This window comes from Panthera pardus, unplaced genomic scaffold (genome assembly GCF_024362965.1).
Source record: "Panthera pardus isolate Hobbes unplaced genomic scaffold, ASM2436296v1 HiC_scaffold_10, whole genome shotgun sequence".
In the NCBI taxonomy this organism is placed as follows: Eukaryota; Metazoa; Chordata; class Mammalia; order Carnivora; family Felidae; genus Panthera; species Panthera pardus.
In genome coordinates, this window is record NW_026526655.1 from 57,335,501 (window position 1) to 57,362,901 (window position 27,401).

Here is a 27,401-nt window from a genome sequence, read left to right on the forward strand (position 1 = left end):
TTTTTATCAGTGGGTGCTTAATATTAGAAAATCAGGGTAATCATTTGATATGAAGAAATAAATTAACATAAAAGGTAGATATATGTGTATATATACATATTTACATTTAATAGAATGATAACGGTACTTAGAATCTTAGCATTCTTTCTAGTTCTGTAGAAATCGTAGACTGAGAGATGGGAAGACTTTGTTCTTAGTAGATTAAAAAGTAGTAAAGTTTGGAATTAATGAAAAATGATATTTGCAAGTATAATTTTCTGAATAGATTCTGTAGGATAAAGAAATCTAGATATTTGGGGTTGGTAAGAAATTTGTGTGCTATTGGGAATGGCCTATAAGACATGGAATAATTGATGATGGAGAGAGTGGGGACAATTGGTAGAGAGTCCGTAAGGAGGCAAGAAGGAATGGGATTTAGTGTACAAGTGCAGGAGTTGGCTTTCGATACGAGCGTGCATAGTTCATCAATAATAAGGGAAGACAGAGAACATGGGCAGATACAAGTAGGTAGTGAGAATTCTCTTCTGATTGTATCTGTTTTCTTAATGAGAGTGAGAATGGGGGAGACATTGTTGGGGCCCTGAAGAGAATATATAAAATAGGTCTCTAGGAGACTAAGAGAGTAAATGGATTAGGAAAATGTAGGAATGCCAGGGGACACTAAAGTCCACTTAAAGTTAACAGTCACGAATTTAAAGCATGGTTGTGCATGTTTTCCTGTTGTTTAGCTGTATGGGTAGAGGCATGGAGTAGGAAGAGAGTTGGTTTTAACCAGGGTTGGGGTTTTGACTAATGGATTAAACTGATAAAGGGGCAGGGTGGTGAAATTGTTTGCAAGGGAGTGATTATGACAATATATTGTAGAATCTAAGATGATCATGAGGGAAGTAAAGACATGAGAGGCGGGTGATGGACATCAAAGGTATTGGTAGTAGTGATACAGGGGTCTGAACTACAAGATCTCTTTTATATGGCTCTTGACCTTAGAATTGGTTTTACATTTTTAAAGTGTTCTAAAAAATAAGAAAGAAGAATAAGAATATCCAACTGAAGCTGTATGTGGTCCACAAAGCCTAAGATATTTACTATGTAACCCTTTACAAAAGTTGGCTGACCCCTTTAATAACTAATGGATTATAGATCCCTCTGGAGTTGAAAGAATAATTGAGAAATTAAGCTGGAAGGGTAACTGTGCTTTCAGAGTGGGATGCTTGAACTTGAAAATGGTGCAGTTACCTTTAATGGCAAAGTTCTAAGATTAAGTTATGACCATAAATTCTTAACAGACTTTCTTATATTTGTTTCAAAAGGAAGTCACCTATACATTCTTTTTTACCTTTGTACATAACCCTGCATCTCTACTAATGACATTAACAAAAGAAAAGTCAATTGTATTCTGCCACAGCCAAATTTGAAATCAATAAGTATTGCAGAAAAATTTAATGGCTCTAGGAAATGGATTATAACTTCTTAAGTAGGTTTTTAGAATTTACTCACTTGTGTTACGTGGCATATGTGGAAGATTAAAGTAGAAATCACTGTTTTTGATCTTGATAGCAAAGGGAACGATACTTCATATTTTACTGTTTTTTGAGGTGTATGTTTGATTAAAAAATCTGGAAAACACTTGTAAAATAGTAAATTTACTTTTTGGGATGTTCTTAAGTGTCATATCTATACTGTTGCAGTTATCTATTTTTTTTAATGTTCATTTATTTAAGAGAGAGAGAGTGGGAGGTGCAGAGAGAGAGGGAGAGAGAGAATCGTAAGCAGGCTGCATGCTGTCAGCACAGAGCCCGATAGAGGGCTCGGTCTCACGAACCGTGAGATCATGACCTGAGCCAAAATCAGGAGTCTGACACTTAACCGACTGAACCACCCAGGCGCCCCACACAGCTATCTATTGAATAACAAACCACCCCAAAACTTAGTGGCTTACAACAACATTCATTTGTTTTGCTCATGAATTTTCAGTGTTGGCAAGGTTTGACAGAGACTGAGCATCTCTGCCTCACATCTTTTGGATCTACCTGATTGGGCCTGGAACATCTACTACCAGGATGGCTTACTCACATGGCTGACAAGTTGGTGCTGGCTGTTAGTTCCTCTCCGCATGGAGTTCTCTCATGGGGTCACTTGGGCTTGCTCCAACATGGTGGCTGGATTCTAAGAGCAAGCAGCCCAAGAGACAGAAAGTAGTCCTGAAAACTGGCACATTTATATTCTCTTGGTCAAACAGGAACAGATTCAAGGGAGGGGACATAGACGTCCTCCATCCCCCATTTGATGGCAGGCAAACCAAAGCATCCTGGGCTTGTATTTTAAAACTGCCACATGTGCCTTAATACAGGTAACAAAGGCATTTATGTCTCCATCCATTTTTCAGTGTTCGTCTTAAATGCCCCATTCCCATGAACCCTTCCTTCATCCCATCACTGAGTTTAATCTCCCCATTCTAGGGCCCTCTATGGCACTTTGTTGGTTCCTTTTTTATGGCACTTACCTGCTGTTTCATGATTTTTGTGTGATCTTTGCTTGCCACCTCTGTGTGCAACTCTGCATTCCATTCAGTGGTGCTTTACTCAGAGTGGTTGCTTAATAAACGTGCTGAGTTGAAGGAAATAAAAGAAAACTTTTTCTTAGAATTAACAAATTGTGTTTAAATGTTGTAAAATAATAATTTACCAAATGGGATGTTGGTGAGCTGCCAGGTGCAGGTTGTTTAAAGTTGAAAGAGGTAGGAGACTAAGTGGAAATAAACCATCAAGGTGATGAAAAAAGTAAATGTTGAGATAAAGAATTATAAAGCAAAACATTTTTTTTTAATGTTTATATATTTTGGGGGAGAGAGAACGAGCATGACCATGAGTGGGAGAGGGGCAGAGAGAGAGGGAGAGAGAATCCCAAGCAGGCTCCACACTGTCAGCACAGAGCCCCAAGCAGGGCTCGAACCCATGAACCATGAGATCATGACCTGAGCCAAAATCAAGAGTTGGATGCCCAACTGACTGAGCCTCCCAGGTGTTGCCAAACATCCTCTTTTCAACTGAAGTACAATTGACATACAACACTGTATTAGTTTTAAGTGTACAACATAGTGATTTGACAATTGTGTACGTTAGCTTTCCAAGCTAAGTGTAGCTACCGTCTGTCACCATACAAAGTTCTTGCAATATTGTGGACTGTATTCCCTATGGTGTACTTTTCATCCCAGTGGCTTACTTGTTTTATAATTGTAAATTTGTATCCCTTAAGCACCTTCACCTATTTTGCCCATCCCTCTATCCTCCCCTCCTCTCTGGCAACCACCAGTTTGTTGTCTGTATTTATGAGTCTATTTTTTATTTTGTTTGTTCATTTTATTTATTTATTTTATTTTAATTTAGTTTTTATTTTAGTGCAGGTGGGAGACAGAGGGAGAGAAAGAGAGAGAGAGAGAGAGAGAGAGAAAATCTTGAGCAGGCTCCCCTGAGCCAAAATCAAGAGTTGGATTCTCAACTGACTGAGCCACCCAGGCATCCCTGTTTATTTTTTTTGGATTTCACATTATAAGTGAAATTACATGGTTCTTGTCTTTTTTCTGTCTGACTTATTTCACTTAGCTTATACCCTGTAGGTCCATCCATGTTGTTGCTAATGACAAGTTCTCACCCCTTTTTATGGCTGAATAATATTCCATTATATGTATAGGTGTGTGTGTGTGTGTGTGTGTGTGTGTGTGTGTGTGTAAATGGCACATCTTGATCCATTCGTCTGTTGATGGACACTTAGGTTGCTTCCATATCTTGGCTATTGTAAATAATGATGCATTGAACATAAGAGTGTATTTAACTTTTCAAATTAGTGTTTTTGTTTTTCTCTGGTAAATACTCAGAAGTGGAAGTTGTATGGTATTTCTACTTTTAAATTTTTAATTTTTAAGGAAGCTCCATACTGTTTTTCATAGTGATTGCATCAATTTACATTCCTACCAATATTGTAGAAAGGTTCCCTTTCTTCCACATCCTTGCCAACACCTGTTATTTCTTGTCTTTTTGGTACTAGCCATTCTGACTAGTGTGTGGTGATATCTCACAGTGGCATTGATATTCATATCCCTGATGGTTAGTGATGTTGAGTTTCTTTTCATGTGTCTGTTGGCCATCTTTGTGTCTTCTTTGGAAAAACATCTAGTCATGTTCTCTGCCTGTTTTTAAATTGGATTATTTGTTTATAAAATAATATAAGAAAATTTATTATTAATTTAAAAAGCAGAACAACACAAATAGTAAACTACAGGCTGGCAAGTGGCATATGTGATTAGCATATTTTCTGCTTGAAGTTGGCTTTTTTTGTATGGTCTCCTGAAGTTAGGCTGAAATTCTCAATGAAGCAGGCAACACAAATTCAGCTGATTAACAATCTTAATTCTGTCTGCAATCTTAATTCCTCTTTCATGTGACATAACATTTGTAGGTTCTGAGGATGAGAATGTGCATATGTGTGGGAGGCCATTTTTCTGCCTACTATACCATCTAAGTTGGATAACAGGCAGTTGGAAATTTAATCTTGAAATGCAAGTGGAAAGTAAATTTATTTCACAGATGTTTATTAAGCTCACACTCTGTGGTAATTACTTACCAAATCCTGGGGCTACTAAGATGCAGTTCCTGTCTAGGAGCTCTTGGTTCAAAAGGGTGCGCTCACGTAAATAATCTTAACGTATTAAGGACCACAATGAAGGTGGTAGGTACAAATCACAATGCATTATAAATTTTAGTAACAGTGTGCCTTGAGAACACACTGGGCTAGGACTGTTCAGGTCTACTTCACATGCAAAGATAAGAAGAGGGAAACAATGGGCTACCTTAAGAGACTGCAAATAGTGCTGTATGCCCAAAAAAGGGAGGTAGTGTTTATGTGAGGGAAGGATGATCATGAAGCATTTTGTATGCAACATTCTGGAGTTTGAGACTTTATTGTATATGTGACATGGAAAGCCACTGGAGGCTTTGCATTTTAGAAAGAACACTTTTTTTTTTTTGTAATATGGAGAATGGATTTGTAGAGAACAAGGTTGAAGACATGGAGATGGATTAGGATATAATCTAATATAGGTAAGAGATAAAGGCCTACAGGATATAAAGTTGTGGCAAAGGAGTTGAAAAAGAAGAGATTTAAGAGATAATTAAGATTTAAGATTAGATTGACAAGATTTTATGACAATTAGATTTGGAAAGTGGGGAGTGGGAAGAGGGGTCCAGATATCACCTAGGTTTTTGGCAACTGGTTAGATGTTTTAAGCAAGATAAGCATAAGACTTGGAGTAGTACGTTTGTGTAGAAGATAATGGATTTGCTTTTGGATTTGTTGAGTCAAGTGACATCTAAGTGGTATGGTTTATAGGTAATTGATTATTTCATATGAAGCTCAGGAAGAAGGTTAAGGTTATAGGTACAGATTAGGAACGATTGGGACGTATAGATGATAGTTATTCAAACCATGGGATTGAGTGAAATTGCCCAGGGAGAGAAAACAGAGTAAGAAGGCCTATGGCAGAACTCCAGGGAATATTAACATTTAAGGGTAGATGGCAAAAGGAGGAGCCCAGGAAAAAGAAGGAATGATTAAAGTTAAAAGCAGAACTAAACTGGCATCTAGAAAGTTGAAGTGTAGTTAGGGATGCATCTGCTGTCATAGTCTGCAAAGGGTCAGGTGAGTAGAAGACAAGTGAGGCCATTGAATCTGATAAGTTATAACAGAGTTGAAGGCATTGTTGTAATAAACACTGGGATTTGTATCCTGCCTCCATCTCTTATTTTACTGTGAGAATTTGCAAGTTGCTTAGCTTTTGAGCTTTAGTTTCTTCTTTTGAAAACTAAGGATGAGAATTATCTCAAAGAGTTGGTTTAAATATTAGATGAAATTAGTAAACTCACATTAATCACCTAGTGTAGTTCCTAGTAGATAATAGGGATTCTTTAAAGAGTAGCTGTTAACAGTAATGGTGTAGGTTTGTTGGTAACCAAAGCAATGGTGTCTTCAGTGGTAAGTGGTAAGTGATATTGTAGCTAAGAAAGACAAAAAACAGATTGTGTTGGGTTGAGAAGTGAAATGTTGGGGAAGTTTTTCTTCCCTCCCAAAAGCTTTGCCTCTATGGGAAGGAAGAGGTTATGGAGTAATTTTGTTGTTAAAAGGCATCCACCTATTGAGAAAACAATCTAAGTGGAGAAATAGGGCAGAGGCTGAGTTTAAAGTAGCTTAGCATGAGTAGAATATGTAGAAGATGGTACAGTGAATATAGAGTTCAGAAAATTTTGAAAGTAAAAGAGATGTCAGATCCATGGTCTTTATTATTTTGATTGTTTAAAGGAATCATATAAATTTAAACATTAGAGACCAGAATTTATATACATTTAACAATGGAAATTCTGAAGATATATCCCTTATATCTCACAGAACTACATTTAGTAATCACTTATAAAGAGCCTTATTCACCCCCAATTTAAAAATCTCCGCATTTACATATGTGAATCATTCAAAAGCTTTTTCTTGACACTTTTTCTTATGAGGCTTAGAACCGGACACAGTGTTCAGAAAACCTTTGACCAGTGCTAGGGAAAATATGAGGATCATCTTTGTAGTTTTGCCAATACTCTTTAAAGAAATTTGAAACCCAGAGTAGATAAAAGACTTTTTATCTACATAAGGAACTGGTGGTATCACTAGGATGAAAATCCAGGTCTCCTAACTATAATATGGTATTCTTCCTATTCCAGCTTAATACCGAAATGAAGACAAAACCCTCTACATGTAAAGAATCAGTATGTAAAAATCTGATAAATCAAGAGAATTATTTGATTTCTAGAACTTTTATCTCAAGAATTATCGATAATATGCTAGAGTTATAGATTTAAGTTTTTGCATAAATTGTGAATTTACACGTTTAAGTCAGTTCACAAATAACTTTAGGAAAACATTTAATTTGTACATTAATATCTACATTTTATTTTAATTATGGCTTTAGAAGTTGTAGGTTGCTTAGCTTTTGATTTATTGTAATCTCTGGAAAGTTCAGATGAATACTACTAATAGTTATTGTTTATTAAGTACTTATTAAGTACTTGTGCTTTGGTTAAGCCCTTTGTGTTGCTTATCTCATTTAATCTTTACAATAACCGTAAGAGGTTAAGTATTCCTATTATGAGGAAGCTGAACTGAAAGTTGTCCTCAACTTGGAAAAGGTTGCATGCACATCTAATAAACAGGGTAGAGCTGAAACTTAAATCCACACAGCTTGATCCCGGTGTCTGGTTGGTTTTTTTTTGGTTTTTTTTTTTTTTTGGTTTCAAGTTTTTATTTAAATTCCACTTAGTTAACATACAGTGTAATATTAGTTTCAGGTATAGGATTTAGTGATTCATCACTTATATATAATACCTAGTGCTCATCACAAGTGCCCTCCTTAATACTTATCACCCATTTAACCCATTCCCCTGCCCTCCTCCCCTCCAGCAACCCTCAGTATGTTCTCTATAGATAAGGGTCTGTGTTATTGCTTGCCTCTCTCTTTTTTTCACCCCTATCTTCATCTGTTTGTTTTTTGAATTCCATATGTGAGTGAAATCATATGGTATTTGTCTTTCTCTGACTTATTTCTGGCAGTCTATGCTTTTTAACAACTGTCTTGTTTTTTCATTATTTTAAAATTTGTTTATTGTAATGTACTGGTTTTTAATCTCATTCAGATTCTATTTGTTTCATTTGGAATTTAAAAATATAGACATGTACTCATTCTTGTTGAATGTGATTTTTATTGAATCAGTGACTGATCACAGATAAGGATGTTGAAACATCTTGTAGTGAAGACTTGAATTTATGAAACACTCTTTATGATACTTTGCCAGAATGATGTGAAATGCTTGGTAAATATTTTGGGGGGATGGTATTTTACATTTAAATGCAGGAAATGTTGAATATAACAATATAATACTTAGTTGAATACCATAAACATTTTAGAGAAATTATAATACAAAGCATTTGTGAATGGCAGGTGACTAAAAGTAGATAAATCTTAGATGTTTTAAATTGAGACTACCAGAATATTTCATAACACCTTACCAACTATAGATTGGATGTTGTACTACTAGGTACTTTCACCTATTGATATTCTAATTCTTTGTTACTTGCTTTTCCTTTGAAAACAATGACACTATGTTTTCTCCCTTTCCTGACTCTCTTATATCATTTTTCTCCCTTCTGCCTAAATTTAGATTTAGAAATTATTAAGCCAAGGGTCTCTTTCATGGAATGCTACACATGGTGTCCTTTGTTAACTGGCTAGTTACAGACCTCATCTTTCAGTCCTACATGGCTGATGTTAAAAGGGTACTTTAGTTAAGTGCTCCAGGGTAGATGCGCATTTAGAGGAAGCAGTTTCAAATCTTAATAGCTACTTTTAATATAGTCTAATACATGTTAAACTTTTATTTATCTGGAAGGAAAATGTCTTTTTTTGAGTTATGGTTTACCTGAAAATTGGCTGAAAAATGATTTGCAGTACCTGATACCTTGTTTTTTAAAATCAATTCAGGGGCGCCTGGGTGGCTCAGTCGGTTGAGCGTCCGACTTCAGCTCAGGTCACGATCTCACGGACTGTGAGTTCGAGCCCCGCGTCGGGCTCTGGGCTGATGGCTCAGAGCCTGGAGCCTGCTTCCAGTTCTGTGTCTCCCTCTCTCTCTGCCCCTCCCCCGTTCATGCTCTGTCTCTCTCTGTCTCAAAAATAAATAAACGTTAAAAAAAAAAAAAAAAAGAAATCAATTCAAATGACCAAATCTTAATATAATTTCACTGATCTTAGTACCTTTTGTGTGTTTTTTTTTTTTTTTTTTTTTTTTTAAGTAGACTCTATACCCAACCTGGGGCTTGAACTCATGACCCTGAGATCAAGCGTTGCATGCTGTACTGACTGAGCCAGCCAGGTGCCCCTCAGTACTTTTTGCAGCATTTAATGGCTTTCCTAATGTGTTACCACCTCTTAAGGTGTTCCTTGTGAGTAAAAGATAATTAGGTAACCAGCTAATTTGCAAGAGATATTAGGATACAATTAGTCCAGGTAAAATCTGAAAGTTTCCAAACTGCATGGAAAATCACCAAATACAAAGACAGTTCCATTTCTATAATGATGATCTGCTTGTAATTTATTATTTCAGTGGCTAGGTTAGAGACTAAATTAAGAGCCAGAGGAAAATTAGTTGGTCTCAGTAATAACACCCTAACTGGTCATTTGAAAATACTTTGTGTGAAAACACTGTCATCTGAAATATTATGGATGTATTCAGTAAATGTGAGCTATCAATACAGACATTATCTTATTTAATCCTTATTACAGTTCTATGAGTTAATATTATTATCCTGAATTTACAGATGAAGAAAAGAGGTTTAGTGAAGTTATCCCATCTAAGGTCTTGTAAAGCTGTAGGATTCTAACCAGACTTTTCTGATTACAGGGCCCAGGTTCTTAGCTGGTAGACTAGATTGTAGTAAACTGAAATCTGATGCTAGAGCTATACTTTTAGTGGCAGTGAACTTTTAATGAAAATCTTTAACTGCCAAACAGAGTCCAAACTTAAAATATTTTGCTTCTGGAAGTATGCATTTTTACCAGTCATGCCAATTGGAACTTAACTTCTTTAGTTTCAGCCTACTGTTCAAAGATTTGTGATAATTTAAGGTGATATGTAGAATTAAAAAGCTATAAGCACTTCTTTACTTGAGATCTTACCATTGACATTCAAGTAAGATATGGTGGGAAGGGGAAATGATAGAAGTGAAATGTTATGGAGTAGGGAATTATGAAACTTTCTGTAAAGGGACAGATAGTAAATATAGTAAATGGCTCTGACAGTCATATGGTCTCTTCTCAGCTCTTCTAAAGCAGCTATAGGCAATATGTAAACAAAAAAGAGTGTTGTCATGTTTTAATAAAACTATAAAAAGGGGCAGGAGCCTGGATATGGCACATTTACCAACCCCTAATACAGAAAATCTTGTAATTTCTGCAACTAAAAGATGAGATTTATTTAGATTTATTTGTGATGATACTGTTTATGCAGAGTGGAAGTTTTCCTTTATTGAATGTATTGACAAAAAAAAAATTACCAAAAGGATGTTAATAATATAAGGAGAGTGGGAATGGTACCTAATAGTAAAGAATACTTTTTCAGCATTTCTGTGACTACTTAGATTAAGTACCTCATAAATTATTTGATGATTCTAGAATATACTTCATTCATTCATTTCTTAGTTATCTTTTTTCTTATCTTGAAAAAAATCTGCCATTTTCATTAGAGTTTTCACTAATTTTAATAAACTTTCTTTCCTTCATCATAAGTTAGAGAGGATTACTATAAAAAGACATGACACATAATTGGGGATGGTTTTATTTTCATTGAATTTATTTTGAAAAGTGATACCTGTGATAGATTGAGGCTTTTTGTGTAAATATATACAGTTGGAAGTATAGGATCAGAAATGGAGTACTCTGTTATAGTCAGTTTTCAATGTACATTTTATAGATTTCTTATTATAAGAAGTCTTGACCCTAGAGATGCTTTCTGGTGCCACAAAACTTCACTAAACGTGTCATTTGTGGTATTGGCTAATACAGATATTAAATTGAAAATACACTTTTTAATTCTTATTCTCAGAGATTCGTCAGCGAACTGCAGCTCAGAGAAACCTTTCTCCAACACCAGCAAGCTCTAGCCAGGGCCCTTCTCCACAAGTTCCAGTATCTCCTGGACCACCAAAGGACAGTTCAGCCCCTGGTGGACCCCCAGAAAGAACTGTTACTCCAGCCCTATCATCAAATGTGTTACCAAGACGTCTTGGATCCCCTGCTACTTCAGTGCCTGGAATGGGTAAACAGAGCACTTAATGTTATTTACAGTTTATATTGTTTTCTCTGGTTACCAATAAAACGGGCCATTTTCAGGCAGTATGGAAATGGCATTTCATTTGGAAATAGCAGAGCAGTTATCTGATTAAGCAGGAGTTCCATATTCAATTAGCCATAACTCTTTACAGCTGGCACCTTGTGATACTGAAACCTATTTCTTGAGCTCATTTAACTGTTATGGCTTCTTTGTTTAAATGGCAATAAAACTTTGTAGTATTCTGTAGTCAACAGTATAGCATATCTTTTTATATTCAGATTTAGAATGGCTCCAGATTTATATAAAATGGGGATAGAAGAGAACACTTTTGGAATATATTCATGTTTTTTGCTAAACTCTTCACATACATTTTTAAGCATGACAACATATTCCAGGAAGACTATTTCTGCATTGTAGTCTACAGTACTATTATTGTTACTATGGGCTGGTAGATTTTTCTTTCATTAAGCCAAAGAACCTTAGTATTTTCTGACAGATACTTTAGCATAAAGTTCTATTAAATTAACATGCTGCCTTTACTATTTCATTTCTTTGGATTTTCTTTGTTCAGTGTGGTAGAGCTCTAGGGGAAGACCCCATTTTTGAAGTGTAATAGATTATATTACCCTGATTATTATTTCTTTTGGAGTGTGATGGTACATGGAAATCTACTGCTTCAGCAGATCACATTATTTTATATAAATTTCCATGTCATATTCTTGAATATGGTAGTAAATGATTTATCTTGTCTTTATTTATTTATTAAAGTTTATTTATTTATTTTGAGAGAGAGAGAGAGAGAGAGCGCGCATACACACACGGGGCAGAGAGAGGGAGGGAGAGGATCTCAAGCAGTCTCCATGCTGTCAGCACAGAGCTGGATTTGGGGCTCAGTCTAAACCGTGAGATCATGACCTGAGCTGAAATCAGGAGTTGGACATTTAACTGAGTGAGCTACCCAGGGCCCCTATTTATCTTATTTTAGGATATTTAATTCTAATTTAGATGATTTTATTATTTCATGAGTAATTACTAACCTATAATTTATAATGATTTTGAGGCTAGTGAGTAGTTGATATCAAGTATACAGGGCACTTATATAATAAAAGCAATCTAAATGTTACTATGACAGTAGAGTTTTTTCCTGCTTTGCGTAAAAAAAAAAAAAGGAGCATAAGATTTTAGAAAACTGTTAATTTATAAACAAATTAAGAAAGCTGGCTGCAAATTAAATGTATATAAGTCATAACTTTAAAGTAGTTACTGAAAAAATACTTTCAAATTTGACATATAATGATGTCACTTAAGGCAGCCATGTATTTTGTGAAATTTAGAAAAATTAAGTTGATTGAAAATTATTTATCTTTCTGTTATTATCTGATTGATTTGAAATACACATGATTTGTAAAGTTCTTAGTTACTGAAAAGTTATGAAAGAACTTTTTCTTGTCTGAGAATGCATGAATTATATACATTTGTGTATCTAATTAGTTTTAAGGAAATAAACGTGTATTTATTTATTTTGAGAGAGAGAGAGAGGGAGAAACCTGTATAAAGTAATAAAAACTGTATTGCATGTATAAGAATAGGGTTATAGAGGGAAAATGGCCTAAATTTCATGATCATGTAAATAAAGCATATTTTACTAATATTCTTGATTTTGTTTTCCATGTAGAAGAGTATTTACGTTGTACATTGCCAAAAATATGAATGAGTTAAATGATTTCTTATAGAGAAGATTAATAATTCATTTTTTCATTATGCCATATTTGTGGAAGAGACTCAATCTAATGTGTATTACCACAGGGCTCCCATATGTTTGAAAATTAATAACCAGCAGGTACTTGATAATTTGCCAGGCTGTGTAAAAATGACCAGTATTCCTACAATGATTGCTTTTGATGTTTGTATTAATTACCGTTATCCATAACAGCATAAATGTGAAGATGTGTTATTTTAGAAGTCATCAGTATGCACAGCATTTAAGATATTTTTTATGAAATCTGTTGTTTTATGTATCCAGATTCCTTTATGGACATTTTCATTTTAAACATGTAGAAGTAAACTATTCCAGCAAAAGGTAATTTGACTTGAAGGCTTTCAAGATATAATTTGGCATACTTATTCTAGTTGAAAACTTGATAATGAGTGTGCATTATCTAAGTGTTTGCATCCAGGTTTACTTTTTGATGATAACAATTGAATGTTAATACAAGTAAACTAATATCTGATGAAATCTGAAAAAATGTTCTTGATTTGTTATATTAAGAACTTATTCTACAACTTAAATTTCATTTGTTAATTGCTACAATTTTGACATCATTTGCCCTTTTTTAGATGGCAACAGCCTTTAGGTTTGTGGTGATTTACAAAGCAAATCTCTTTTATTATCCTTTAAAACATTAACATAGTATTGTTACTCTTAAACTTTGGTTTTTGTCAGAATCATTTTGAAAACCTTGTATCCTTGTATTGCAAGGCTTATTCCAGCAACGTCTCATTTTGTTGCAAAGTCTTCTGTGAGGTCTTCATGTAAACCTTCATTGCTGCCCATCTTATTTTTGTGTTCATCCTGCCTTGCTTTACAAAGGCAAACATCACTTATTTTATTCTCTCACTTTCTTCTTAGTGCTGCCTTCTGTGTTGTCTCTCAGTTCAGAGTATCTCCTACAAACAGTTCTCTTTCGGTTTTCAAAGTTTGTGGAGTTACAGTTCATAACTCTTCATTTTTGTTGTTGATGTGTTTATGTGATGTAAATCACTAATTAAAACTAGGTTATTGGGGCGCCTAGGTGGCTTAGTTGGTTGAGCATCCGACTCTTGATTTTGGCTCGGGTCATGATCCCAGTGTTGTGGGATTGAGCTCCACATCAGGCTCTGTGCTGAGCACGGAGCCTACTTAAGATTCTCTCCCTGCTTCTGTACCCTGCTTGCGTGTGCTCTCTCTCAAATAAAAATGAAAGTAACGAAAAAGCCCCCCCCAAAACTATGTTATTCTTTTACTCTCTCTTCTCCATTTGTCTCTTCTGATATTGCCTAGTTTATTACATGAACACAGTATGTCTCTCTCTTTGTTTAGATCTTCAGTTTTTCTCAGCAATGATTTGTAGTGTTTAGTGTGTAGGTTTTGTATGTTTTTTTGGTTAAATGTATATGTAATTGTTTCCAACTTTTGATCCTAATGTAAATGGCTTTGTTTTGGTATCTCCAGTTGTTCATTGCTTATATATATATATATATATATATATATATATATATATATATGCAATTAATTATATTATATATATTATATTATATATATTATATATATTATAAGCTTATATATATATATATATATATGCAATTAATTTTTGTATTTTGGTCTTGTATCCTGTAATCTTGTTAAACTTACTTATTAGTTTTATTAGTTTTTAAATAGATTCTATAGTATTTTCTACATAGACTCTTACATTGTCTGTGAATAACGGTAATTTCTACTTCTTTTCTAATCTGGATTCCTTTTGTTTCTTACTCTTACCTTATTGCACTAGCTAGAACCTTTAAGTATAATATTAAGTAGAAGTGTCAAAAGCAGGGGCACCTGGCTGGTACAGTTGGTGGAGTGTGTGACTCTTGATCTTGAGGTTGTGAGTTCAAGCCCCATGTTGGGTATAGAGATTGCTTAAAATATTAAAAAAAAAAAAAAAAAAAAAGAAATTGCAAAAGCAGACATTCTTGCCTTATTGCTGATCCTAGGAGGAAAGAAGTTACTTTTTCACCAGTCAGCATGATGTTAACTGTAGGGTTTTTTCTGTTGTTGTTGTTATTGTTTTGTTGTATCTGGATAACTTTTATCAGGTTGAGGAAGTACCCTTTTATTTCTAGGTAGCTGAAGACTTTTATCAATAATGGATAATGGATTATATCATATTTTTTTTCTGCATCTCTTGAGATGCTAATAATGGGGTTTTAGTTTATTTAATGTCTGTTCATACAGTGAAATACATTGATTTTTAAATATTAGACTATCTTGCTTCCCTGGGATAAATCCGACTTAGTCATGGTGTTTTATTTTTTATATATATTGTTGGGTTTGATTTGCTAAAAGTTTGTTAAAAATGTTTGCATTAATTTTCCTTAGGGATATTGGTCAACAGTATTTTTTTTTTCTAATAATGTCTTTGTCTGATTTTGCTATCAAACGTATGAGAAAGTATTCTCTCATCTTCAATTTCACAGACAAGTTTGTGGAGAGTTTATATTATTTTTTCCTCAAATGTTTGGTAGAATTGACAGGTTGAAGCATCTGACTCTGGTGTTTTCTTTGTGGAGGGTTTTTTGTTTTTGTTTTCAAACTAAAAATTCAGTTGAAAAAAAATCTACAGACTAATATCCCTTAGGAACATAGATATAAAGTTCTTAATGAAATTTTAGCATGCTGAATAGTTACCGGTTTCTTGTTGAGTAAGCTGTGGTAGTTTGGTGGTCTTTCAAAGGATTTGTCTATTTCACTTAACTTTTGAATTTATTGGGATAAAGCTATTCATTATACTCTTATTATCCTTTTGATATCTTTATAATTTAGATTTATGCCATTTCTTTCATTCCTGTTGATAGTATTTTTTATCTTACCTTTTTTTTTTTCTCTGATTAGTCTGGCTTGAGGTTTATCAGTTTTGATCTTCTCAAAACAACCAGATTTTCTCAATTATTTTTATATTTTCTATTTTATTATTTACTCTTTATTCCTTTATTCTGTTTGTCTTGGGTTTCATTTGCTCTTTTCTTTTAGTTTTTTAAGGCGGAAGCTGAGTTCATGAATTTTAGATTTACCCCCTTTCATAGATGTTTAGTGTTATAAATTATCCTCTAAGTACTGCTTTAGCTTTATATCATAAATTTGATATGTTGTTTTTTCATTTTCATTCAATTCAAAATTCCATTTTGATTTTTCTTTGAACCCTCGGTTATTTAAATGTATGTTATTTAGAGATTTGTTATTTGGAGATTTCCTTGATGTCTTTCTGTTGGTGATTTCTAATTTAATTCTATTGTGTTCGGAAAACATACTTTGTATTTGAATCTTCTTAAGTGTACTGAAACTTGTTCTATGTCTCAGAATATCATCTGTCTTGGTAAATGTTTTATATTCACTTGAATACATATTCTGTTTCTGTTGAATAGAGTGGCTATAAATGTCAGGTCAAGTTGGTAGCAGATAGTGGTGTTCAAGTCTTTTACGTCATTACTGATTTCTGTCTTTATTCTGTCAATTATTGAGAGAAAGCTCAATCTCCAACCACATTATTTTGTGTGTATAAATAAATAAATACTATTATATATATACACATTATATATATTGTATATATATGTTGTATATACTGTTATATATATTTTATATATTATTGTGTATATATATTGTATATACTATTATGTATACATATATAGATTACATATATACCAAATATATACTTGTCTATTTCTTTTTGTACTTCTGTTAGTTTTTGCTTCATGTGTTTTGAAGCGCATTATGATGCATATGTATGTTTAGGATTATTGTGTTCTCTTGATAAATTGACTCCTTTGTCATTATAAATTACCCTTTTTTATCCCTGATAATGATATTAATACAGCTACTCCAGATTTCTTTTGATTAGTGTTAGGAAATTTATATATATTGTTTCCGTTATTTATTTTTAAACTATTTGTGTCTTTGTATTTTATTAAAAAATTTTTTTTAATGTTTATTTATTTTCGAGAGAGACAGAGACAGAATGAGAGTGGGCTAGGGGCAGAGAGAGAGGGAGACACAGAATCTGAAGCATGTTCCAGGCTCTGAGCTGTCAGCACAGAACCCGACGCGGGGCTCGAACTTACGAACTGAACTGTGAGATCCTGAGCCAAAGTCGGACACTCAACTGACTGAGCCACCCAGGCACTCCAATGTTTATTTATTTTTGAAGGAGAGAGAGACAGAGTGTGAGCAGGGGAGGGGCAGAGAGAGAGGGAGACACAGAATCTGAAGTAGGCTCCAGGTTCTGAGCTGCCAGCACAGAGCCTGATGCGGGGCTCAAACTCACAGCTGTGAGATCATGACTCAGCCACCCAGTCAACTGACTGAGCCACCCAGGCGCCCTTGTATCTTTGTATTTTAATTTTTTTTTTTTTGAAACAACATATATCAGGTCTTGCTTTTTAATCTATTCTGACATCTTTGGCTCATAATGGAGATGTTTGGGCTACATACATTTAATATGGTTGGTATATTTGGGTTTGAGTTTCAGTCTTCTATTGTGCTATTTATTTTTTTTTCTATTTGTCCCTTCTGTTCTATTACTTCTCTGCCTTCTTTTGAATTGAGTATCTTTTATTTTATTTTATCCTTTTTCATTGCCTTACTAACTGTATTGCTTTCTCATGTTATTTAAATTTTTTTTTTTTTACATTTATTTATTTTTGAGAGAGAGAGACAGAGCACAAGTGGGGGAGGGGCAGAGAGAGAAGGAGACACAGAATCCGAAGCAGGCTCCAGGCTCTGAGCTGACAGCACAGAGCCCGACGTGGGCTTGAACTCACAAACTGTGAGATCATGACCTGAGCCGAAGTCGGACGCTTAACCGACTGAGCCACCCAGGTGCCCCTTTTTCACATTATTTTAGTGGGTGTTTTGGGGTTTACATATGTCTTATATGTATATACTTTAACTTACAGTTCACCTTCAAGTGATATAATACCAGTTCACAAGTAGTTTGAGATTCTAACAACAGTATACTTAGGTTTCTCCTTTCCTGGACTTTGTGCTATTATTTCCATACATTTTACTTCTAGATATGTTGTAAACCACACACACAAAAAGAGTTATTTTTCCTTTAAGCTATCAATTATATTTTAAAGGGATTTAAATAATGAAAGTTTTCTATATTTACCCGCATGGTAACCATTTTCGTTATTTTTCTTTCCTTTGTATAGATCCCACTTTGTGTCTGATGTCATTTTCCTTCTGCCTGAGGACTTCTTTTAACATTTTTACAGTGCAGTTCTGCAAATGATGAATTCTTTCAGTTTTGTACGTTTGAAAAAGTTTTAATTTTGCCTTCATTTTTAAAAGATGTTTTTGCTAATACGGAATTCTAATTGATAGTTTTTCTTTAAAAATATTGTTTTACTATCTTTTGGTTTTCTTATTTTCTGATGTGAAATCTGTCATTCTTATCTCTGTTTCTCTGTATGTAATGCACCTTTTTATGATGGTGTTTAAGATTTTCTCCTTATCACTGGTCTTAAGCAATTTGATGATCTGTGCCTTGGTGCAAAATTATTTCTTGTGCTTAGGGTTTGTTAATATTCTTGGATTTGTGGGTTTATAGCTTTCATCAAATTTGGAAAATTTTTGTGCATTATTTTTTTGCAGTACTGTTTTCTCTTTCCTTTCTTATGGACTCCAATTATATGCATATTATGCAGCTTGGTGATGATTTTTTAAAAAAATTTATAGGCTTTTCTTTGTGTTTCATTTTGTATGGTTTCTATTGCTATATCTTCAAATTTACTTTTTCTTTTCCCTGTAATATCCAAAGTGCTATTTATCCCATCAGCAGACTTTTCATCCTAGACATTATAGTTTTCATTTGTAGAAGTTCAGTTTAGGTCTTTTAAATTTTTCCATTTCTTTACTACCACATTGAATCTTTCCTGTAGATTCTCAAGCATATAGAATAGAGTCATAATAAGCATATATTTGTCTACTGAGGCGCCTGAGTGGCTCAGTCAGTTAAGCGTCCAACTTCAGCTCAGGTCATGATCTCACAGAGCCCTGTGTCGGGCTCTGTGCTGACAGCTCAGGGTCAGGACCCTGCTTCGAACTCTGTGTCTCCCTCTCTGTCTCTGCCCCTCCCCCACTCATGCTCTGTCTGTCTCTGAAAAATAAATACATGTAAAAAAAACCAACAAAATACAAAGCTTTAAAATAATGTGTATTTGTCTACTAATTCTATAAACTGTCATTTCTAGGTCATTTTTGGTTATTTTTCTCATTATGGGTTGTATTTTCCTGCTTATTTGCATGTCTAATAATTTTTTAATGCTTTTTTTTAACTTAATTAAATTTATGGGTCAATGCCCATCCCCCATTTTCCCTTCTCCCCCATCAACCCTCAATTTGTTCTCTGTATTTAAGAGTCTCTTATGGTTTGCCTCCCTCCCTCTCTGTAACTGTTTTTTTTTTTTCCCCCTTCTCTTCCCCCATGGTCTTCTGTTAAGTTTCTCAAGATCCACATGTGAGTGAAAACATATGCTATCTGTCTTTCTCTGACTGACTTATTTCACTTAGCATAATACCTTTCAGTTCCATCCACATTGCCACAAATGGCAGGATTTCATTCTTTCTCATTGTCAAGTAGTATTCCATTGTATATATAAGCCATATCTTTATCCATTCATCAGTTGATGGACTTTTAGGCTCTTTCCATAATTTAGCTATTGTTGAAAGTGCTGCTATAAACATTGGGGTACAAGTGCCCCTGTGCATCAGCACTCCTGTATCCCTTGGGTCAATTCTTAGCAATGCTATTGCTGGGTCATAGGGTAGTTCTATTTTTAATTTTTTGAGGAACCTCCACACTTTTCCGGAGAAGCTGCACCAGTTTGCATTCCCACCACCAGTGCAAGAGGGTTCCTGTTTCTCCACATCCTCGCCAGCATCTATAGTCTCCTGATATGTTCATTTTAGCCACTCTGAGTGGTGTGAGGTGGTATCTCAGTGTGGCTTTGATCTGTATTTCCCTGATGATGAGTGATGTTGAACATCTTTTCATATTTCTGTTAGCCATCTGGATATCTTCTTTGGAAAAGTGTCTATTCATGTCTTCTGCCCATTTCTTCACTGGATTATTTGTTTTTCAGGTGTGGAGTTTGGTGAGTTCTTTATAGATTTTGGATACTAGCCCTTTATCCGATATGTCATTTGCAAATATCTTTTCCCATTTCGTCGGTTGCCTTTTAGTTTTGTTGATTGTTTCCTTTGCGGTGCAGAAGCTTTTTATCTTGATGAGGTCCCAATAGTTCATTTTTGCTTTGAATTCCCTTGCCTTTGGAGATGTGTTGAGTAAGAAATTGCTCTGGCTGAGGTCAAAGAGGTTTTTTCCTGCTTTCTCCTCTAGGGTTTTGATAGTTTTCTGTCTCACATTCAGGTCTTTCATCCATTTTAAGTTTATTTTTGTGTATGGTGTAAGAAAGTGGTCTAGTTTTCATTCTTCTGCATGTTGCTGTCCCGTTCTCCCAGCACCATTTGCTAAAGAGACTATCTTTTTTACCACTGGATACTCTTTCCTGCTTTGTCAAAGATTAGTTGGCCATACATTTGTGGGTCCAATTCTGGGTTCTCTGTTCTATTCCATTGGTCTATGTGTCTGTTTTTGTGCCAATACCATGCTGTCTTGATGATTACAGCTTTGTAGTAGAGGTTAAACTCAGGGATTGTGATGCCTCCTGCTTTGGTTTTCTTCTTCAGTATTACTTTGGCTATTTGGAGTCTTTTGTGGTTCCATACAAATTTTAGGATTGTTTGTTCTAACTTCAAGAAGAATGCCGGTGCAATTTTGATTGGGATTGCATTGAATGTGTAGATTGCTTTGGGTCGTATTGACATTTTAACAATATTTATTCTTTTAATCCATGAGCATGGAATGTTTTTCCATTACTTTGTGTCTTCTTCAATTTCCTTCATAAGCTCTCTATAGTTTTCAGCATACAGATCTTTTACATCTTTGGTTAGGTTTATTCCTAGGTATTTTATGGTTCTTGGTTAATGCTTAGTTTTTGAGAGAGACAGCGCATGAGTGGGGGAGAGGGAGAAACAGAATCCGGAGCAGGCCCCAGTCTCTGAGCTGTCAGGACAGGGCCCGCCATAGGGCTGAACTCACAAACCATGAGATCATGACCTGTGCCTAAGTCAGACGCTTAACCCACTGAGTCACCCAGGTGCCCCATCATGTCTAATAATTTTTAATCTGATATCAGGCATTCTAAGTTTTATGTTATTGAACACTGGATGTTTTTATGTCTCTATAAGGTCCTCTGAATGCTTACCCAGTGACCTGTGAGTTATGAAGTTTTCCACTCTGGTTGGTGAGAACGTGCTATACTTTGGCCCCATGTGAACACTATTACCTTTAATATTTGGGGGCAATTCTTTCTCTGTCCTCAGTTTCATCATACACATGTACCAGTCAGTACTCTGTTGAATAGTCTCAGGGATCCTCTGTAGATCTTTGGTGTTCTTGCTCTGTGCATTTTCTTCTCTCTAGTACTCTTCCTGTAAACCCAAGCTGCCTTGGTCTTCCTAGAGTTCCAGCTTTATCTTCTCAAATTTAGGGAGACTGATACATTTCAGCTGGGTTTACCCTCCCTGAGCTGTTGCCTAGAGATTTTCTCCAGGCAACAAGCTGGGGCAATTGTAGGTTCATCTTACTTGCTTTTGGTCTCTCAGGAATCTTTATCCTACCTTGCCTGATTTTTAATGTCCTTACAACTGTTTCATAATATATTTTGCATAGTATTTTAGTTGTTTTAGGTGGAAGGTAAATCTGACCCCTGTTTTACTCTATTATTGCCCCAAATGGAAGTCTCCTAATTTGTTATTACATAAGATTTTAAGAATCTGGGCATTTTAAAAATTAGTTTGTACAGAGACCAATGTAGCTTCATTTCTTAATAGATTATGTTGACGGTTTTGATATAGAACATAATTTAACATATTTTGTAGTATATATTTTTAATGAAAACCTGAATGCTCTGAAGAGATTTATAAGAATTGCTGTTATTTTTGTTAAAATCTTTCAAAAGTTCTGACAAGCATGGATAGTACTTGGTAAGTTAATTAAAATTTAAATGTATTTTATACATATAAATAAATATGTGAGTAATATTTAAATATGTATTATGTAAAAATAACTATATAAATAAATTTTATTGTTCCTTTACTAGGTCTTCATCCTCCAGGTCCACCTTTAGCAAGACCCATTCTCCCCCGAGAGCGAGGTGCTCTGGATAGAATTGTTGAATATTTAGTTGGTGATGGTCCACAGAACAGGTAATGTTTGTTAGGGTGGTAGGTAAATGAAAATGAAGAAGTTTATTGGTCAAAAGGGTGTGTGTGTGTGTGTGTGCGTGCATGCACACTAGACATTCTATGGTTTTGTGACTCCTGTTTCCTGATTTTAGAACATAATAGAATATTTTATGTCCCTGTAAAAGAGAACATACTCAGTTGTTTTTTGGTAAGAGTTTTGATAAAATACAAAAAAATATATAGAGAGAACAAAAACTGTTGTAACCCTACTATAAGATTATTTTTAGAGAAATTAAATCATTTGTATGAAACTTTTAAACTTGAAGAGCACACAAATAGTGAAAACTTGGTAGTTTGTAAGATGGGGTTTTATAGATGTCAGTATGGGAGTCGGTGATGGTAATGATTTTAATGGCAACGAGGACAATTTAGATATGTTTGACACTATGGTTTTCAAAATAGTTTTCCAATTATTATCTTATTTGATTTTTACAATAATTCTAGGAAGATAGGGGTGATGTGAGCAGAGCAACTGTCATAATATAGACTTTTCAAAAATACTTTAGGATAGTAGACTAGAATATTTGACAAGGTTATTGGTTAATATTATTTCAATAAAAGGACTAGAATTTAATGTTAATGTAATAATTGTATATTATTCAAAACAGACAAGTTGTTGTTTGGTCGGGCCAAGTGTTAAGTGCATACACAGAGAACAGAGAGAATGTATAAATAGGAAATGAGGAAGATGTATAACTAGGATAGACACAGCAATCGTGATGTTTGGAAGTTAACCTTTGGACTGGACTAAACAAATTCATTTCTTTACTACAGACTTCTCAGAAGTTTTATTTTTATTTTATTTTATTTTATTTTATTTTGTTTTGTTTTGTTTTATTTATTTTTCAGAAGTTTTAATAACATTCATTGTGAATCACTAAGGGGTTCCATCTTTTCCAATCTAATCTGACCACGGATTTTGGGTCTATTATCGTCAGAAATATATGTTAGGAAGTACTGAAATTTAAGTGTTCTGTTACTGAATATGTTTGTTACCTTAGTAAGGATATATTCATTTGACTGTTGCTTAGTTTGTTTTTCGTTTTGTGTATAAATTATATTTTAGAAAGGTTGAAATTTTGGCTGTTACGGTTAAAGGGTATTGTTTATTGTTTACTAAGTAACATTTAGTCTGTTATGGCATATTTAGCTGTGTAAAATATTGGTTAGCTGTGATGGCTATTTTCATGGGCTTTGTCTGCATTTGTAACTGATCTGTTCATTTTTCCTTTTGGTGTAGGTATGCCCTTATATGTCAGCAGTGTTTTTCTCATAATGGAATGGCTTTGAAAGAAGAATTTGAATACATTGGTAAGAATTATTGGGCATTTAGATTAAAATATTTTACTCTTAAATATTTCATCCTATGCCAAGTCCCATGTAATGTCACTTTGTTTTAGGTGCTCTGTTTGTATTGTTCAGGCATATTGTCCTTATTTTAGAACACAGAGCAAAGCAGGAACAACAATGCAGGTTTTTTCCTCATATAGTGTACAACTTCTAGGTCTTTTCAAACTTCATTGTGCATCACAATCACCTGAAGAGCTTTTAAAAATACCATGCCCAAGACCCACCAACTAAGAGTCTGTTTTAATTGATTTGGGGTAGGTCCAAGCTTTTTTTTTTTAAGCTCCTCAGAGGATTCTCATGTGCAGCCACTATTAAAAATTATTGTACTAAATTACTTATGTTTCTTAAATATGACATACTATAGTTTCTTGGGCACGTGAGCAATGTTCTGGATTTTAAAATCCCTAATGATTATAGTGACTAGAAATGTAATTTCTGTAATACATTTGGATCATAATATTAATATTATTTTGCTATTAGATAACCTGCTGTGTAACTTACCATCTTTTCTGATTTATTTATTTACTTATTATTTATTTATTATTTTTAAAAATACAATTTATTGTCAAGTTAGCTAACATACAGTGTACATAGTGTGCTCTTGGCTTCGGGAGTAGATTCCCATGACTCATTGCTTACATACAACACTCAGTGCTCATCCCAACAAGTGTTCTTTTCAATGTCCATTACGTATTCCTCAACCCCCCCCCCCCCCCCATCCACCTTCAGTTTGTTCTCTGTATTTAAGAGTCTCTTATGATTTGCCTCCCTCTCTGGTTGAAACTACTTTTTTCTCCTTCCCTTCTCCCATGGTCTTCTGTTAAGTTTCTCAAATTCCTCATATGACTGAAAACATATATCTGTCTTTCTCTGACTTTTCTGTTTTAAAATTAATATTCTAATTCTAATAATAATTAGAAATTATGCTTTAAAATTAGCTTTTGTTAGAGCACCTGGCATTGTTATTAAAACTAGATGTAGTTTCACAAGGGATAAATAACTTTTGAAGGGTTCTTTGACTATTTGCAAAAGTAATCTTGAGAATGATCTGATTTGTCCTTGAATTTTTTTTTTTTTTTGGTTTGTGGTTTGGTTTATTTTTTAAAAAAATTCTCTGCAGCTTTTCGATGTGCCTACTGTTTTTTCTTGAATCCTGCAAGAAAAACTAGACCTCAGGCTCCAAGACTTCCAGAGTTTAGTTTTGAGAAGAGGCAGGCAGTGGAAAGCTCAAGTTCAGTTGGTCCCTTGCCCTCAGGGAGTGTGATTTCGTCAGAGAACCAGACCAGTGAAGGTATGAATATGTTAATTAAAAAGTTTTATCTCTTAATAATGTTTGCTATTTAACATTAAAAGCATAATGCTTTTAGATAAGAATGGATTAATTTATCAGATTTTGCAGCATGCATATATCAGCTATTGCTCTGATACTCAGCCCTCCTGTGTGATTGGTATGATGTGTTTCAGGTTTAAAATGTAGGTTACCCTGTGTTAAGCAGCATCCACCCACAGCTGGGTAAACATTGTTTATGGAGTGACATCTAGGAACTGTTGGGAGATTTGACTAGTGGTACTTTAATGGAATCATTTTTTCAATTTATTTAAGTGAAGCATGTTATAAGAATTACGCAACTACTTGTAAGGGTAAAATTCTGCTATAATTTGTAGTTAACATTGATAAAATAGATTCGTGCCTACCATTGGAATTGGTAAGGTTACCAGAAGCAAGAAACTTTGGAACTGGAAAGTCGTCCTTGGCATTCTTTGGATAAGTATGTTGATAGGACTGGTGTTTCTTTGAAACAATTTATTGAGGTGCACAAGATTTAACATTGCTGCTGTATGCCTTTGATGTAAAACAACCTTTTGCAAAAGAGAAACAGAATTTATCAGAATTCATTGGTTTTTAGGATTCATCTTTAATTCTGTTTTAGGACTTCTTGTGGAAGTTTCATAAGCAAATGGAAAAGATGAGGTGGAAGATCTGACTATTAATTGCCAACTGTTTCTTGTTAATATGAGGTGGGGAGCTATTTGTTAAGCAGCTCCTAGTCATGGAGATGCTAAAATTATGGCACAGGCCATGATATTTTGGTGCTATGCCTGATGTAGAAAAAAATCCATATTCGAAGTTTAGTTCACATAGTGTATTTAGCAGTCTGTATTCATCCTTTTAATTTCTAGGAATTCTCATTTATAGATATTTGATTTCTTCTTTATACAAACACTGAGTAGTGAAAAAACTGCTTTAACTGAGAACAATAAAGCAGTGAATTTTCAGATATCGGAAGGTTAATATAAAAATTTGAGTATCTTTTTTTTTTTTTTTTTTTAACTTTGAAGAGCGAACCTAAAATACGTGTGTTGATTTGGGCTTGGCTTTTGGCTTACTAACATGCATCAGAATGAATTTGAACACAGATAACCATGACAAGAAGTGTGTATACTTTCAACACTGAATCAATACATTCATTTTCTCCAAGTCTGCAGTATCAACTCCAAACATATCACATTTTTTCTTTTGCTTAAGTCATGCTCTGAAGCTGATTATTGCATGCAAATCACCTGCCTTGCTATTGCAGCCTCTTGGAACTGAAAACTAAGGAATTTCATACTGAAGATGCCTACAGGAAAATTTGAAGTCCTTTCCATAAATAAGTAACCTTGCTTATGAAAGCTAAAGTGAATATTTGAAAGCCAATAGTTCGGACACACACACAAAAAAGAAACAAAAGGAAAAACAGCCAACAAAATAAAAATCTTGATGAGTCCCATGCTTTATATCTTCTCCCAGGGTTGAGATGGATAGTTAGTAAACAACACCCAGCTATACCTTTCCTTCTCATCAAATCTAGGAGGAGCAATACCCCAGATGTCTCATTTTCTATCTGAAATCTCCAGAACGAAGTCTAACTGGCTCAGACTCAGCCCTAATAAGGTAATGTTTGTAGGTGAAGACAAAGCTTGAGGCAAGGTCTGACAGCTGTGTAGGGCTGGAAACTGAAGCAACAATTCCATTTGGTTGAGATGGTCTTTGGAGGAGTAACTTTTTCATACTTCTCTTTGGATTCATTGAAATGGCTATGAGAATTTTTTACTTCTTTGGCTTTCCAGAAGATTGAAACTTTTCTCCAAGATTCTGTCTCAGCACTGTGATACACAGTTATCATTTCCAAGCTGCAGTTCTTTAGTAGACGACTAGGAAGTATTCTGATGAAAGATGAAGCTGCATTTGTTGTGACTGCTGGCGGCATACCCTTAAGTTTAAATTGAACAGTAAGTAAGGCCATATCATCTCAATCATCTACTTTTGGTGCCAAGAGCCAGTATAATGGAGGGCTTATATTTCTGATTTCCACATTCTTGATGTAAAAACTTGAGGTCCAAAAGAAAAAAAAAATCTTTCCTGCTTTTATTTTCATATTTTTTAAAAGTAGTGAAGTAGCTCCTTAGTCATTATAGAAACTGCAGAGATTAGGTGATTGAATTCACAGATGGAACTAAAAGGTAACTTTTTTCCATCTGGATTTTTCTTTCAACAAATATTCTATAACCATTTATATGAATAATCTTGAGTCATTAGAAGCAGCCTTTTTTTTTTTTTTCAATCTATGATATAAGACTTTGAAATTAAGTTTTGTCTTGATTCTGCTACTGGGAGATTTTGCATTTAGGATGAGACACAAGGTTTTTGAAAAATTTTTGGATCACTCTTTAGAACAACTTATGAAATGTTGGAAAGTTTTCATCAAAGAAGGAGACCTGGAAGAAATTTCTCCCGTTAATTACTCATTTGGATTCCTAGAATTTTTTTTCTAGAATTGTGTGTCCAGATGCTTTGGTAATAGAATATTGAAGAAACACAAGAAGTTAGGACTATGGATTTTCTTTTTATCTAGGAGCATACTAGATGTGGTATGCCAAAGTAATGAAGTACTTTTAGGTTACTGGGTTTCTTTTATGGCTAAATGAGTGGTGCAATAATACCTGAATCTCCGCTAAGCCACATTAAAGTGGTTTATCAGTTTTGC

At 34.5% G+C, this 27,401-nt stretch overlaps 1 protein-coding gene across 4 annotated transcripts in view; it reads left to right on the top strand.

Moving 5' to 3' along the window:
• LNPK (lunapark, ER junction formation factor) overlaps positions 1–27,401 on the top strand; it is a 75,637-nt gene that overhangs the window by 42,541 nt on the left and 5,695 nt on the right. For 3 of the 4 annotated variants that reach the window (XM_019460216.2, XM_019460232.2, XM_019460207.2), the window contains 4 exons: positions 10,689–10,901; positions 21,879–21,984; positions 23,264–23,334; positions 24,494–24,664. In XM_019460216.2, coding sequence (XP_019315761.1) covers positions 10,689–10,901; positions 21,879–21,984; positions 23,264–23,334; positions 24,494–24,664 — 561 coding nt within the window. Of the gene's footprint in view, positions 1–10,688; positions 10,902–21,878; positions 21,985–23,263; positions 23,335–24,493; positions 24,665–26,225; positions 26,309–27,401 lie in introns of all 4 variants that reach the window. The other variant, XM_019460223.2, reaches the window with a different exon arrangement.